The sequence below is a fragment of the Oryctolagus cuniculus genome, chromosome 1, assembly GCF_051225735.1.
Source record: "Oryctolagus cuniculus isolate XC-2025 breed Fujian yellow rabbit chromosome 1, ASM5122573v1, whole genome shotgun sequence".
Lineage (NCBI taxonomy): Eukaryota > Metazoa > Chordata > Mammalia > Lagomorpha > Leporidae > Oryctolagus > Oryctolagus cuniculus.
This window is the reverse complement of record NC_142867.1, coordinates 229,531,808-229,545,561: the sequence shown is the minus strand read 5'-3', so window position 1 is coordinate 229,545,561 and position 13,754 is coordinate 229,531,808. Positions and strand designations below refer to the sequence as shown.

The 13,754-nt window shown below is 49.3% G+C and overlaps 1 protein-coding gene across 15 annotated transcripts in view; it reads left to right on the top strand.

The window, feature by feature from the left end:
- Positions 1–13,754, top strand: part of MAPKAP1 (MAPK associated protein 1) — a 259,582-nt gene that overhangs the window by 185,678 nt on the left and 60,150 nt on the right. For 12 of the 15 annotated variants that reach the window (XR_016212148.1, XR_016212147.1, XM_089302685.1 and 9 more), the window contains one exon: positions 8,321–8,428. The exons of the other annotated variants lie outside the window; for them this stretch is intronic. Coding sequence is in view for 10 of the 12 variants with exons in the window: in XM_089302685.1 (XP_089158811.1) it covers positions 8,321–8,428 (108 nt within the window). In the remaining 2 variants the exon portion in view is untranslated. The remainder of the gene's footprint in view (positions 1–8,320; positions 8,429–13,754) is intronic. 15 annotated transcript variants of the gene reach the window in all.

Sequence of the window (13,754 nt, the reverse complement as noted above, 5' to 3'; positions counted from 1 at the left end):
GCTTTTATTAAGATCAAGCAGAAAATGATGGCAGCCACCTCAAGCGAGGGAGCAGACTCGGAAGGCAGGCGGTTGAGAACAGCTGGTGCTGGGCCTGAGCTTGGATACAGAGAGCATCGCTCCTCAGAGATGCCTGTGGCCGGGTGAGGACCCAGTCTCCAGCGAGCAGATGAGCGTTGGCACAGTTTGCCTTGAATGGGTCACCCTGCCACCAGTCTGCCCAGCCCATGTCAGCAGTGCCGCCAGAGGATCCCACCAGGACACCAAGCTGATTGTTGATCCCCCGCTCCGTGAGCATCTGTTGCTTGTAAGGGAAAATCCAGTCTGGGCCACGCCTCCCAGCTCCAGCTTCCCCTGGAATTCCATGCAGCCCAGGCTCCTTCCTGCTGGGTTGCCCGTGGTTGCCATGGGCTCTCAGTACCTCTGCAGGAATGCCCCACCTCCCAGCCCTTCTTCACCCTGACCTCTCAGGGAAGAAATGGGAGGGGAGGAGAATTAATTGCCCCCTCCCAGCCCCCCAGCACCTTGTCCCTGCCTTGCTGAGAGCACTCACTGGGCACTTACTTACCTGCTCAGGTGTGTCACCTCAAAGACAAGCATCCCTGATTATGCATCTCTGTGCCTGACACATTATTGATGCTGGAAAAACGTCTGGCAGACAGAAGTCCAGACGATCCTTTGGTACCTGTGCCGTGGGTTCTGACAGTGACTGTTCAATATTCAAACTGTGTCTGTAGGACCTGAGAGACTAGAGGGCTGTGGGAGTCCTGGCTGCTCAACAAGTCTCCCCTCCAGTGCTGCTGGACCTTAGACCCACACCTCTCCCACCTCACGTGCCTCCCCTGAACACGTGTGAGAAGGGGCATGGGCATCCTTTTTGGTGCCAGCATCCCCTGCCACCTGTACCTTGCCGGTCTATTTTGATTCCTAGGCTGGGGGCCTGCGTGAGCTCGCTGCGGTCATTCCTGTTCCAGCCTGTGCGAGCAGGAATAGCAGCTGTCAGAGACGGAGCGCTTTGCTGAGGGGCCTCCTGGGTTGCCTCTAATCCGCACAGCAGCCCTCCAGGGCGGTTCTGTTATCCCATTTTACAGATGAACAAATGCACAGATGAGATGAAGTACCTTCCCCAGAATGCACAGCTGGCGATGTTGCTTGCACTCACGGCACAGACACCAGGGCTCTTCTGCTCAAACCCGGCCTTTCCTTTTAGTTTCTCACACCTCGCTTTTTCTGGTGCAAGAAGCTCTTTCAGATGAACGCAGCTCTTCAGACTGGCACGTGGGACAGCTGACGAGAAGACATGGGCCCCTGCCCGCCACCTCTCCTCGCTCCGGCCGCTCTCCCACTGGGGCTCCGCCACTCCCGTGACAGTTACCTCATCCATCCTGCCCCAGTCCAGAAGGATTTGGACTGCATATAGTATTCTAATAGGATCTTGAAAGAGACAAAATTCAGTCAAGAAATGAGATGAAAAGGAAAGGAAAATAAAGGCTCAACAGCAAGATGAGTCCCAAGGAGGAGCTGGCACAGAAATGCGTGCCTGAGCCATCATCCTCAGCGCCCTCGTGCAGTGCTGAGCTTCCTAGCAGGCAAAGGGGAAGGAGACAGGAGATCCGTAACTACCAGCCTTGTGCAGCACTGCGCAAAAGTGCAAAAGCAAGCAAGTGCTCTAGGCAAGTGCAGTGTTTCCTGATACGAGGGTCTAAAGGAAGCCCCCACCCAGTCTCTTGAAAGAAGACATTGAGTGATGGAGCCGAAGCTTGGCCCCCCTGTCGTTGGAGTTGACAGGCACTTGCTTCCCCTTAGCTTTCTTCTCTCCGCTGGCCCTTAGCTGGTAAGGAAGTGTGTGTTAACACCCTTTGTGTGCCAGTGAGGGGATGGAGGAGATGGAGGAAGCTGCTCAGAGCAGCCTCTGCCACCCAACAGATGCTACGGATCTTCCTTGATGTGCTGAAACGATTGCCTCAGGTCTACAAAACCCCACATAAAATCTGCCTGGAACCCTCCCAATGTGCCCAGAGCACTGTCTTGTGCCAGACCACTCGGTGATATGGTGTCACTGCAGTAAACACACCTTTGGAATGCCCCAGGGGCCGTCTCCCCACAGAGGAGCTGCTTCCTGAGTCTTCCATGTGTGTCCCCTCTGCTGTGAATGAGGTGGCCTGTGGCTCGTGCGCAGCTGTGACATTGTACGGCCTCTTTCCAGAGGGTGGACGTTGCCTTGAGAACTGTGTCCTGTTCAGTTCAGCAAAAGTGTCCTCATGGAAACTGACCTCACAGCTTGTCTTCTTTTTTATTTTTTTATTTGAAAGGCAGAGTTACAGAGAGGCAGAGAGAGAGAGAGAGAGAGAGAGAGAGAGAGAGGGGTCTTCCGTCTGCTGGTTCACTCCCCAGATGGCTGCAATGGCTGGAGCTGCACTGATCTGGAGCCAGGGGCTTCCTCCCAGTCTCCCACATGGGTGGGGCCCAAGGACTTGGGCCATCCTTTACTGCCCTCCCAGGCTGAAGCAGAGAGCTGGATGAGAAGTGGAGCAGCCGGGACTCAAACCAGTGCCTACATGGGATGCTGGCACTGCAGGCACTGGCCTTACCCGCTGCCCCACAGCTTGTCTTTTTGAAATGCCTTTTGAATGCTCTTTTTAGTTTCCTTCCACGTCAGCTGCCTGAAAATTAAACAAGCAGTTGATGGAAACTGTAGTTCTACATCTGATAGGTCCAGGCTATCATAATCTTTATTATCATCAACAGTCATGTGCTAAGAACTCTGTGTGAGTGCTGTAGTTCATGAGTTAATCTAGACAGTGCAGGCCTGGGCAGCCCTGGGCACGAGTCCTAGTTCCACTACTTCCTGAAGGACCCTGAGCATGCTAGTCAGCCTGTGTGTCATAGTCCCTCCCTGATAAATGGGAATCATACTCTGCGACCTAGGGTGGCCTACGGAAAAGGCCAGCACCATACCTGGCAGGTGGTGGGCCCTGTGGTGGGGGTAGAGTCTCAATGTTGTGACCTCTTGGCATGGTGACAGTCCCATGATGATGACTGTGATGATAGCTGACACTAAATCTCTCAGTCAGAGATTGCTCTAACTGCTATACAACTTGCAGCTCATTGAACCCTCAGCCCTAGGAGGTGAGGCTGTTAGTATCTCCATTTTGTACAAGGCATTGGAAGAGATTAAGCCAGTTGGCTGGAAGTCATGCAGCTAACTTCCTCAGGCAGATCTCAAACCCAGGCCGTTAACTACCAGACTGTATAGCCTCTCATGACATGTATCACCGGAAATTATCAGTCTGCCTTTTGGAGATAGGCTTATCTGGTGTTTGGGCAAGAATTAAGGAGAGAAGTGCAGATTTGTAAGAGGCAGTTTGGAATTTAGATCTTGAGTCTCGTCTACAGCTTAACCACACTGCCATCCCAAAGTCAGCACTCAGCAGTCCCTGGCTATGTTCCGAAGTTGTTTTCCAAGTTCTTTAGCTTAGGGAAGAGCAGGGGAACTCAGAGCAGAAGACAGCACTGAGAATTTGAGGCACTGACAGAGCTGGGCGTAGGTAGGAAGGCTGGGTGGGAAAATGAGGAGATCCCTTCTTCACGAGGGGCTGGCTACCACCGTGGACGTAGAATGCAGCCACAGCTTAGTTATTTGGTATGTGTGAATTTGATTAAAATACATTACTTCAAATCATTTTCATTTTGAATTTATAGAAACCCCAAGTTAAGTGATTCAGAACCCAGATGAATCTGCAGATCTACAAAAATCTATATTTATGGTATAAACTATGGCCTCTTTATAACTGGCCAGTAATTTATAGTTTGCAGGAGGAAGGAAGGTTCAAAGCACAGGCGCTTTAGAGCCAGAAGACCCTTGGGCTTCATTTCTCCCTGTTTCTGCCGTTGTGGTCTTGGGCAGGTTACTTTGTCAGGGCTCAGCCTATAAAATGGAGGTGATACTGTCTGTCTCTTGGGTTGCTGTGGGCTTCAGTGAGGTCTCGTATGCTTGGCTGGCATGCTTGTGTGGCGTGCTTGCGTGGCGTGCTTGCATGGCAGGCTTGGCACAGAAAGACCACATAGTAAGTGAAAGCCACCATCAGTGAGTCTTTAGGAAGGAAGTCCTGAAAACATTTTCAGGAAACAAACTGACAATAGAAATCTCTGTAAGAAGCAAGAAAGCAAATTTCAAAATGATGACATTCATGGCTTTGAGAGCAAGAGTTGTGTTTAGAGATGAGACCCTTCCTAGCAGTCCTGGACTCCCCTGGTTTTCCTGACCCACATTTTCCAGGCAGCTGCAGAACCTGAGAGAGAGAAAATGTGCAAAGGAAACCAGCCTGAAGCTCCCCCTGATGCAGCCAGGCCTCGGCTCCCAGCCATCAGGAAAGGGGTGGCTTGGCTGATAGCACGAGAAGCCTCGCACCCTGCACAGCGCCCTCAGAGGGCATGCGTCAGGGTGCAGGCTTACTTACGATGAAAAGATCTGTCTGCATGAACAGATCATGCCTGGTTTTGATTAAATTACTGCATGTAGAAGACCCATTGGAGAGATGCCACCATGGTGATAACTATACTATCCTCAGAAAGATGGCACTGTAAGACATTGGAGTTTATGATGTTTTGAAATTACAAAGATAGCCTTTATTTATCATGGGAAATTTGAAAAAAAATACAGAAAAACACAAAGGAAAATTAAAAGCATTCATATTCCTGCTATCCAGTATTCCCACTATTTACATTTTAGAAGTAATCTTCATGGCCAGCGTTGTGGCATAGTGGGTTAAGCTACCTCCTGCAATGCCGAAATCCCCTATGGGCACCTGTTCAGGTCCCAGCAGCGCCACTTCTGATCCAGCTGCCTGCTTATACACTGGGAAAGCAGCAGAGGATGGCCCAGGTACCTGGGCCCCTGCACCTGTGTGGGAAGCCTGGAAGAAGCTCCTGGCTTCAATTTGGCCCAGTCTTTGCCGTTTCAGCCTTTTGGGGAGTGAGCCAGCAGATGGAAGACCCCTCTCTATCTCTCCCGCTCTCTGTAACTCTGCCCTTCAAATAAATAAAATCTTTTTCAAAAAATAATTTATTTATATGAAGTAGAATTACAGAGAGGCAGAGAGAGAGAGTTCTTCCATCCACTGGTTCACTCCCTAAGTGGCCCCAACAGCTGGAGCTGAGCCAGTTTGAAGTCAGGAGCCAGGAGCTTCTTCCCAGTCGCCCATGTGGGTACAGGGACCCAAAGACTTGGGCCAACTTCTACTGCTTTCTCAGGCCATAGCAGAGAGCCAGATTGGAAGTGGAGCAGCCGGGTTCCAGAAAGCCCCTATAGATACCAAAATTTGTGAATGTTCAAATCCTTTATAAATGCTATGTAAATAGCTGTTATATTTTCATTTATTCAGTACTGATGCAGTTTTGATTTTTAATAGATTCTGCCCATGGTTGGTTGAATCCAAGGATGTGGAACCCAGGGATCCCCAGGGCCAGCTGCATTGTGACTGAACTTCGCACGTCGGTTTCACTTACGTGCAGAGAAGCAGCTGGCCGCGCCCTCAGTGCACTGTGTTGCTGGCAGCTGCTGGGGTGCAGGGGATCGGAGATGACTGAACAGCCGGTGTCTTGGCAGTCTCCAGGTTTAGGGGTGACACCCTTTCCTCTTGTAGGCCAAAGAAGCCCACAGCCCAGTATTCTTGGCATTCAGCTGAGCGTGGTTTTCTGTGATGGCTCCACCAGCGCCTGTGCCGGCTCCACCGAGCAGCAGCAGGCGTGCCTGTTACTGGTACATGTTGACACTGCCACACGACAGAACAGAACAGACTGTGAGAATGACCTGTGTCTTCATACTTTCATTCACTTAACATTTACTTAATAATTTACTTAATAATTACATTTTTGAAATTTGTGTTTTGTTCTGTTTAATGTTGAAACAGTGCCTTTTTGGTCTAAATATATCATGCTAGAGTTTTAAAATATTGTGTATAGCCGGTGCTGCGGCTCAATAGGCTAATCCTCCGCCTTGTGGCGCCGGCACACCAGGTTCTAGTCCCGGTCGGGGTGCCAGATTCTGTCCCGGTTGCCCCTCTTCCAGGCCAGCTCTCTGCTATGGCCCGGGAGTGCAGTGGAGGATGGCCCAAGTACTTGGGCCCTGCACCCCATGGGAGACCAGGAGAAGCACCTGGCTCCTGCCTTCGGATCAGCGCGCTGTGCTGGCCGCAGCGCGCCGGCCGTGGCGGCCATTGGAGGGTGAACCAACGGCAAAGGAAGACCTTTCTCTCTGTCTCTCTCTCTCACTGTCTACTCTGCCTGTCAAAAAAAAAAAAAAAAAAGATTGTGTATAGACTTTTGAGCATGTATTTGCTTAAATAGTCATATGTCACTTTTTTTGTTTTTATTTTTAAGATTTATTTGAAAGACAGAATTACAGAAAGAGAGAGAGAAATCTCCCATCCAGTTGTTCACTTGCCAAAGGGCTGCAACAGCCAGGCCTGGGACAGACCAAAGCCAGGAGCCAGGAGCTTCCTCAGGGTCTCCCACAAGGGTGCAAGGGCCCAAGGACTTGGGCCACCTTCCACTGATTTTCCAGGTGTATTAGCAGGAAGTTGGATCAAAAGTGGAGCAGCTGGGGACAGCACTGTGGCGAAGCGGGTAAGGCCGCCACCTGCAGGGCCCGCATCCCACATGGGCACCAGTTCGAGACCGGGCTGCTCCACTTCTGATCCAGCTCTCTGCTATGGCCTGAGAAAGCAGTAGAAGATGGCCCAACTGCTTGGGCCCCTGCACCCATGTGGGAGACCCAGAAGAAGCTCCTGGCTCCTGGCTTTAGATCGGCGCAGCTCTGGCCATTGCGGCCAATTGGGGAATGAACCAGCAAATGGAAGACCTCTCTCTCTTTCTCTCTCTTTGCCTCTCCTTCTCTCTCTGTGTAACTCTGACTTTCAAGTAAAATAAATAAATCTTAAAAAAAAAGTGAAGCAGCCGGAGCTCAAACTGGTGCCCATGTTGGATGCTGGCATCACAGGCGGTGGCTTTACCCGTGACACCACAGCACCAGCCCTTAATAGTCGTATGTGTTTTGAGCATTTGTTTGCTTAGTAAAGGTTCAGAAGCGTTAAGTAATGGAAAAAGCATTGAATGTGTGGTAAGAACTCAGAACTTGGCAGAAGCTCTGCTGAAATACCAGTTAGAGGAAAGGTTGAGTACACCATGAAACTGCAGTGGACCTGCAAAGCTACTGATGAACCTGGAGTGTGGGAAGGAGAATGGGGACGAGTGGAGAGCCTCAGACTGACAAGGGAGACGTGCCGGATGTGAATAATCAACAAGTTGACAACAGCTGAAGAACATATCTAAAAATACATGTTCCGCCTGGGAGCCCTGCGCGGCCTCCGCTGCTCTCCTCCCATCTCTCACACCTCCTTCTGTCTGACCAAACATGCCCTTCAGAGTCACAATGATGAGACAGTTTCTGATGCCCCTAATCTTTCCAATAACCGTTAACAATCACAGGGGCAGTCTTTTGAATCTGATCATTGGACCTGTTAGGTGTTGTCTGGGAAGAACAAGATTGTCATTTGGATTGACAAAGCAGTCCATGAATAAATGTATAAAATGCCCCCGTGTTCCGTGAGGAGCTCCCGGAGCCCTTTGTGTGAGGCAGGAAGCTGGTGCCCGGTGTCCGGTACTCGGTACTCTTGGGCCTGTGTCTCTCGTGTTGTCATAAATGTCTCAGCAAAACGTGAGTCAGCAGCCACTGTCTGTCCACCCTCATAACCCAGAAACCTGAGATTCACTTGTTAAAATTTGCCTCTTTCTTGACGTTTTTAATACTATTTTTTTGGACTCTCATCATATTAGAGCCCTAAACATACCTTATCCCGGATTTTAATTGATACTTAACTAACATATTACGATGACAAGAAGTTACCAAGGGGTAGGGTGCCTCCTGTGGGCAGGGGCATTGTTAAGTGAGTTTTTCCTATTTCTCCTCTGATTTTCGCAGTACTCCTCCAGGGTATAACTGTCCCACCTCACGTATTAGGAAGCAGGTTCAGGAGGACAGTCACCTGCTCAGAACTGACAAATGTTCAGCTGCCTGTGGCTCCTGGGCAGTCTGGCTGCAAGGTCATTTACGTCTCCACTGCTTTAAGGCAGAACTGAGTGGAAACAGACCGCATAACAGAACAGCCGAGTGTGGGAAATCTGGTGGGAAAACCCCAGACTCCTCCGTCCTGGAGGACCCTCGGAGACAGACTTCAGCTTTCCCCAGTAGGTGGTTTCCGTAAATGTTGAATTCAGTGTTACAGACTCCTCCCCTCCTCCTGCCCCTTTGATCTTCCAGGCCCTCAGTACCGCCTGGAGAAGCAGAGCGAGCCCAACGTCGCCGTGGACCTGGAGAGCACCTTGGAGAGCCAGAGCGCCTGGGAGTTCTGCCTGGTCCGCGAGAACAGTACGTTGGCCGCCTCGCTCCGTGCCCGCCTTGTCCGTTGCAGATGTGCTCGCAAGCTGTGTGTTTGGGAGTGCTCCCGGGTCTGGTCCTCCTGGGCAGACCGGAAGGGACAGACCGCAGCTTGCGTGCCAAAGCGTATCCCAGAGCGAAGTGATTGATTTCATGCCTTTTGGTAGCCTGCATCCTGTTTAGCACTCCGTGATTAATATTTTTTAGTTGAACTGAATCTCCTCAGTTATGAGCAGCCCTGGAAATGGCTTAGAAATATGGGCCTTTTCTGAGGCTAAGGCTGTTGTGTAACAAAGCAGCTGGCCCTGTTAGCGTCGCTGTTCAGACCTGGGTGCCGGAAACCTTTAACGGTTTGAATGGTAGCAGGAGGCGGTGTGGCAGTTCCCACTGCCGCGATGAGAACTTCAAGACCTCGGTTAATCCTGCCGTGCCTCCCACTAAGTGACGCGCAAGGCCTGCGGCTGTGGCCGCACCTGTCCGCCTACAGTCCTGCTCCAGGGCTTTTCCGCAGGCTGCCGCTTCTGCTTGCCACGTGCCACGTGCTTGCCTCCATTCCCTTGTCGTCCCTTGTCTCAGCGTAAATCCTCAGAGAGGCCGTCCCCGACCTTCCTCTCCCCTGTCCTTTAAACCTGACCCACCCCTCATCTGGGTGCCTCCTTCTACTCTGTCGTGACTGCCAGGCCTGGGAGGGGGTCCCTGGCCATTCCAGGTTGCCCTTTGTTAATTCAAGGCTCGCAGCAAAGATGTACCTGTAGATTGGATGAGTGGACGGACGGGAGCTCGTGGTCAGCCACTGGCCCTTCTAAGCAGGGTGCCACAGCCGCCTCTGGGGAGTGCACACAGGGCTCACTGGAAGGTGACACGTGCCCTTGGCATTTGACAGCATGTTCTCAGAGGTGGAAGGTTAGAGTCCACACAGGCTGCAGCCGGGTGTGAGTGCCGTACAGAAGTACACCTAGAAATAAATTAAAAATTCTGCTTCCCAGGCGGTCCAAAATATCCAGTTAAGTAGTGGACATTTACTTGTAAAGCTGTCCATCCACTTGAGTAACATAAAATATAAGCATTTTAAGGCAGCACTGTAATGAATACTCTCACTTAGCAAATATGCCAGGTGTTTAAAAACACATCCGTATTACTTGTAGAATACAGGGGAGCAGACACACCCACTGGTGGCTGTGGTTTAACTTACACGTATAACACAACTGCAAGTATCAAGAGACCCACAAATGTTTTATCCAGGTAGATTTTGGAAATCTGTCTTAAGGAGGAAAGATCTAAAATGCAACAAAGATTTGTGTATAGTGATAATTTTCACAGAATTGTTTTTAATATCTGACACTGGAAGACTAGCCAGAAAACATATGGTATATCCCTATATTGGAAAATTACTCAGGGTTTCATATGGGATACGCTGTCTGATCACAATGAAATTAAGCTATAAATAAGGAAAAAAAACTAAAAGATCTACATATGTTTGGGAATTAAGAAATAAGCATCTGAACCTTTGGTTTAAAAAAGAAATAGGGCTGCCACTGTGGCACAGCAGGTTAAACCACCACCGGCAACGTCAGCATCCGCATGAGCTCTAGTTCAAGTCCTGGCTGCTCTGCTTCTGATCCAGCTGCCTGCCAATGGACCTAGGGAAGCAGAAGAAGGTGGCCTGAGTCCTGGGCCCCTATTACCCATGTAGAAGACCCAAATGGAGTTCCAGCCACCTGGCTTCTGCCTGGTTATTATGGCGATTTGGGGAGTAAACCAGTGGCTATAGAAGACCTCTTTCTCTCTCCCCCCCTCGTTCCTTCATCCCTCCACTCCCAACTCTGCCTTTCAAATAGATAAATCTTTTTTAAAATTCTAGTGGAAAATATTTTTACTAAAAGATAATGAAAATTCTACATATTAAATGTGAATGAGGCCCAGATTTCTTACATTAGGAGAGAGAAGTTGTGAGGATTGGTGGATAAAGCTTTGAATTCTGTGCTTTAGTTCTCACTCAACTTTTTTTTAAGATTTATTTTATTTATTTGAAAATCAGAGTTAGAAAGAGAGAGCGAGAGAGATCTTCCATCTGCTGGTTCACTCCCCAAATGGCTGCAACAACCAGGGCTGGGCCAAACCAAATCTAGGAGCCAGGAGCTTCTTCCAGGTCTCCTAAGTGGGTACAGGGGTCCAAGCACTTGGGCCATCTTCCACTGCTTTCCCACAAGTGTTAGCAGGAGCTGGATCAGAAGTGGAACAGCCAGGATTCAGATGGGCAGTCCACTATGCCACAATGCTGGCCCCTCCCACTCAAGCATGATTGATTTAGTCTGGTGTGACCTGCTGTATCCTCAGCATCCCTCTCTTAGAGGACTTACAAGATAACTCCAGTTCCTACACTCCATGAGTTAGAACCACTGTGTTAATGGCAGAAATCAGCATGGGTGTTTTGGTGCAGTGGGTTCATCTGCTGCTTATGGTACCGACATCCCATGTTGAATGCCTGGAATAGAGTCCACCTCTGCTTCCAATCCAGCTTCTTGCAAATGGTCCTGGGAGGCAGCAGCTAATGGCCCAAGTAGTTCAGTTCCTGCCACCCGTATGAAATTCCTGGCTCTGGGCTCCGACCTGACCCCGCTCTGTCTGTTGTGGACATTTGGGGGGTAACCAGTGGATGGAAGATTTCTCTGTATCTGTCTCTTTCTCTGTCACTGTGCCCTTCAGATAAAAAAATAGGGTCTGATGTTGTGGCGGGTCAAATAAAACCACCACCTGTGATGCTGGCATCCTGTATGGGCACTAGTTGCAGTCCCAGCTGCTCCACGTCTGATCCAGCTCCCTGCTAATGTGCCTGGGTAGAAGATGGCCCAAGTGCTTGTGTCCCTGCCACCCATGTGGGAGAACTGGAAGAGGCTCCTGGCCCCTGGCTTTGGACTAGCCCAACTCCAGCTGTTATGGCCATTTAGGGAATGAACCAATGGATGGAAGATATCTCCCTCTCTCTCTCTGTAAACTCTGCCTTTCAAATAAATAAATAGATCTTTTTAAAAAAAAAAGGAACAAGTAATAAAAATAAATATTTTTCAAACGAAGAAACCTTCCTAGCATTTACACAGTACACAAGGAAGTCATTAGGGCTTTTTGTGTTTTGTTTTGTTTTGTTTTTATTTTTTACAAATTTATTTATTTGAAAGGCAGAGTTAGGCAGAGAGAGAGAAAGAGAGAGAGGTCTTCCATCCACTGGTTCACGCCTCAAATGGCCACAAGGGCCAGAGCTGGGCCGATCCAAAGCCAGGAGCCAGAAGCTTATTCTGGGCCCCCTATGCAGGTGCAGAGGCCCAAAGACTTGGGCCATCTTCACTGCTTTCACAGGCCATAGCAGAGAGCTGGATCGGAGGTGGAGCAGTCGGGACTCAAACTAGCACCCATATGGGATGCTGGCACTGCAGGCAGTGACTTTACCCGCTGCACCACAGTGCCAGCCCTGGTAGTCAGTAGTTTTGAAATCAAGAGAATATTGTAGCAGTCTTTGTAAATGTAAGCCATTTATAGAAAACAATTGTTTTAAAGATTTATTTATTTGAAAGGCAGAGTGACAGAGAGAAAGAGAGAGAATTTCCCATCTCATAGTTTACCTCCTAAATACCTGCAACAGCTGGGACTCACTCAGGCCAAAGTCAGGGACCCAGCTATTGAACCATCTTCTTCTGCCTTCCTAGGCACATTAGCAGGGAGTTGGATCAGAAGTGGAACAGGGGCCAGTGCTGTGGTATAGCGGGTTAAACCTCCACCTGCAGCATTGGCATTTCATATGGGTACTGGTTCTAGTTCTGGTTGCTTGTATTCTGATCCAGCTCTCTGCTATGGCCTGGGGAAAGCAGTAGAAAATGGCCCATGTGCATGGGCCCCTGCAGCCACGTGGGAGCCCCGGAAGAAGCTCCTGGGTTCAGATAGGCCCAGCTCCGGCTGTTGCGGCCATGTGGGAAGTGAACCAGTGGTTGAAGACCTCTCCCTTTCACTATAACTCCTATAACTCTGCCTCCCAAATAAATCGTTTAAAAAAAAAAAAAAAGGTGGAGCAGCCAGGAGTTGAACTGTGCTCCATGAGGGATGTAGGTTTATAAGCAGCAGCTTAACCCACTGTACCACAACATCTGCCCTATAAAAACAATTTATTCCTTTTCTAAAAAAAAATATATATATTTTTTAAAGTCTTAAGTAGAAACTCCTATTAAGAACCACATATTGTTTTCCACTAGCTACCTATTGAGAATATGGATTGAGATAAAGAAATTATTTTAAAAAGAGAACTTTTTCCACTTCTCTTGGTATGTTAGATCAGGATAGGTTCACTATTCTTAAAACCGTTTTAGGAATAAACTAAATTACGATCGTATGTTATGTAATTTAAGAGAACGTGATGTGAAGCCACATGTCCGCTGTCACATTCTGTCCCTGCCGCTTACTAGCCTTGTGACCCTGGACAGTTAGCCATAAAGCTCTTAGACAGTGCCTGGCGCATAATAAGTACTCCATAGATGTTAGCCGTAATTTGTAACTCAGGAAGGCTCAGGAAGGAGCAGTGTTCTGGGAAGGTGGGGCATCGTGGAAGTGGCAGGGACCCTGGAGGAGATGTGTTGAGGAGAGGGGGCAATCCAGAATGGGGCAGCAGGGGCATAGGTAGAGCAGGCAGCGCGTCTGCCATAGAACAGAGGACTTGGAAACAAGGCACTCTCCTGCAAGTGTTAGGCATTCCAGACGGATGCATATTTGTATAAATAAAACCATGGGTGGAGAAGACCGTTTGCTGTAAGAATGGATAGCAACCTTTCAGGAGGCGTGAGGTCCATAACACCTTACCTCAGCCACATCAAAGGGTGTTTTCAGAATTATTTATTCAGGCCCACTAGCATAAGGCATTGTGCGAGACATTTCACAAACACTTTCTTCTCATCACGTTGTAACCGCTCTATGAGAGATAATTTTTACTGTGAAGAAAGGCTGTGACTTGCCCAAAGTCAGCCAGGCCGTACGCGATGGAAGTGAGCGTCTAAGTGAGCTGGCCCCGAAGCCTGTGCTGGGAGAGCTGGGAAGCTGCTGCGTTTTCAGCCCTGAGACTGCTGATGACGAGCGTCTTCCTGTGCTGCAAGAGCAGCTCGCCGATGAAGCTGGCTTGACAAGAGTTTCTGCCGAGGGACTGCGAGCTAGCATGTGTGCTTGGATCTTGGCCTAAATAAGAGATGACAAGCCAAAGTCCTTGAGCTTTCCAGTTTGGATTCTTGTCTGATAATCTACTACATCCTTCAGCCAACTGCCTGCCAGAAGCTGGAATCTG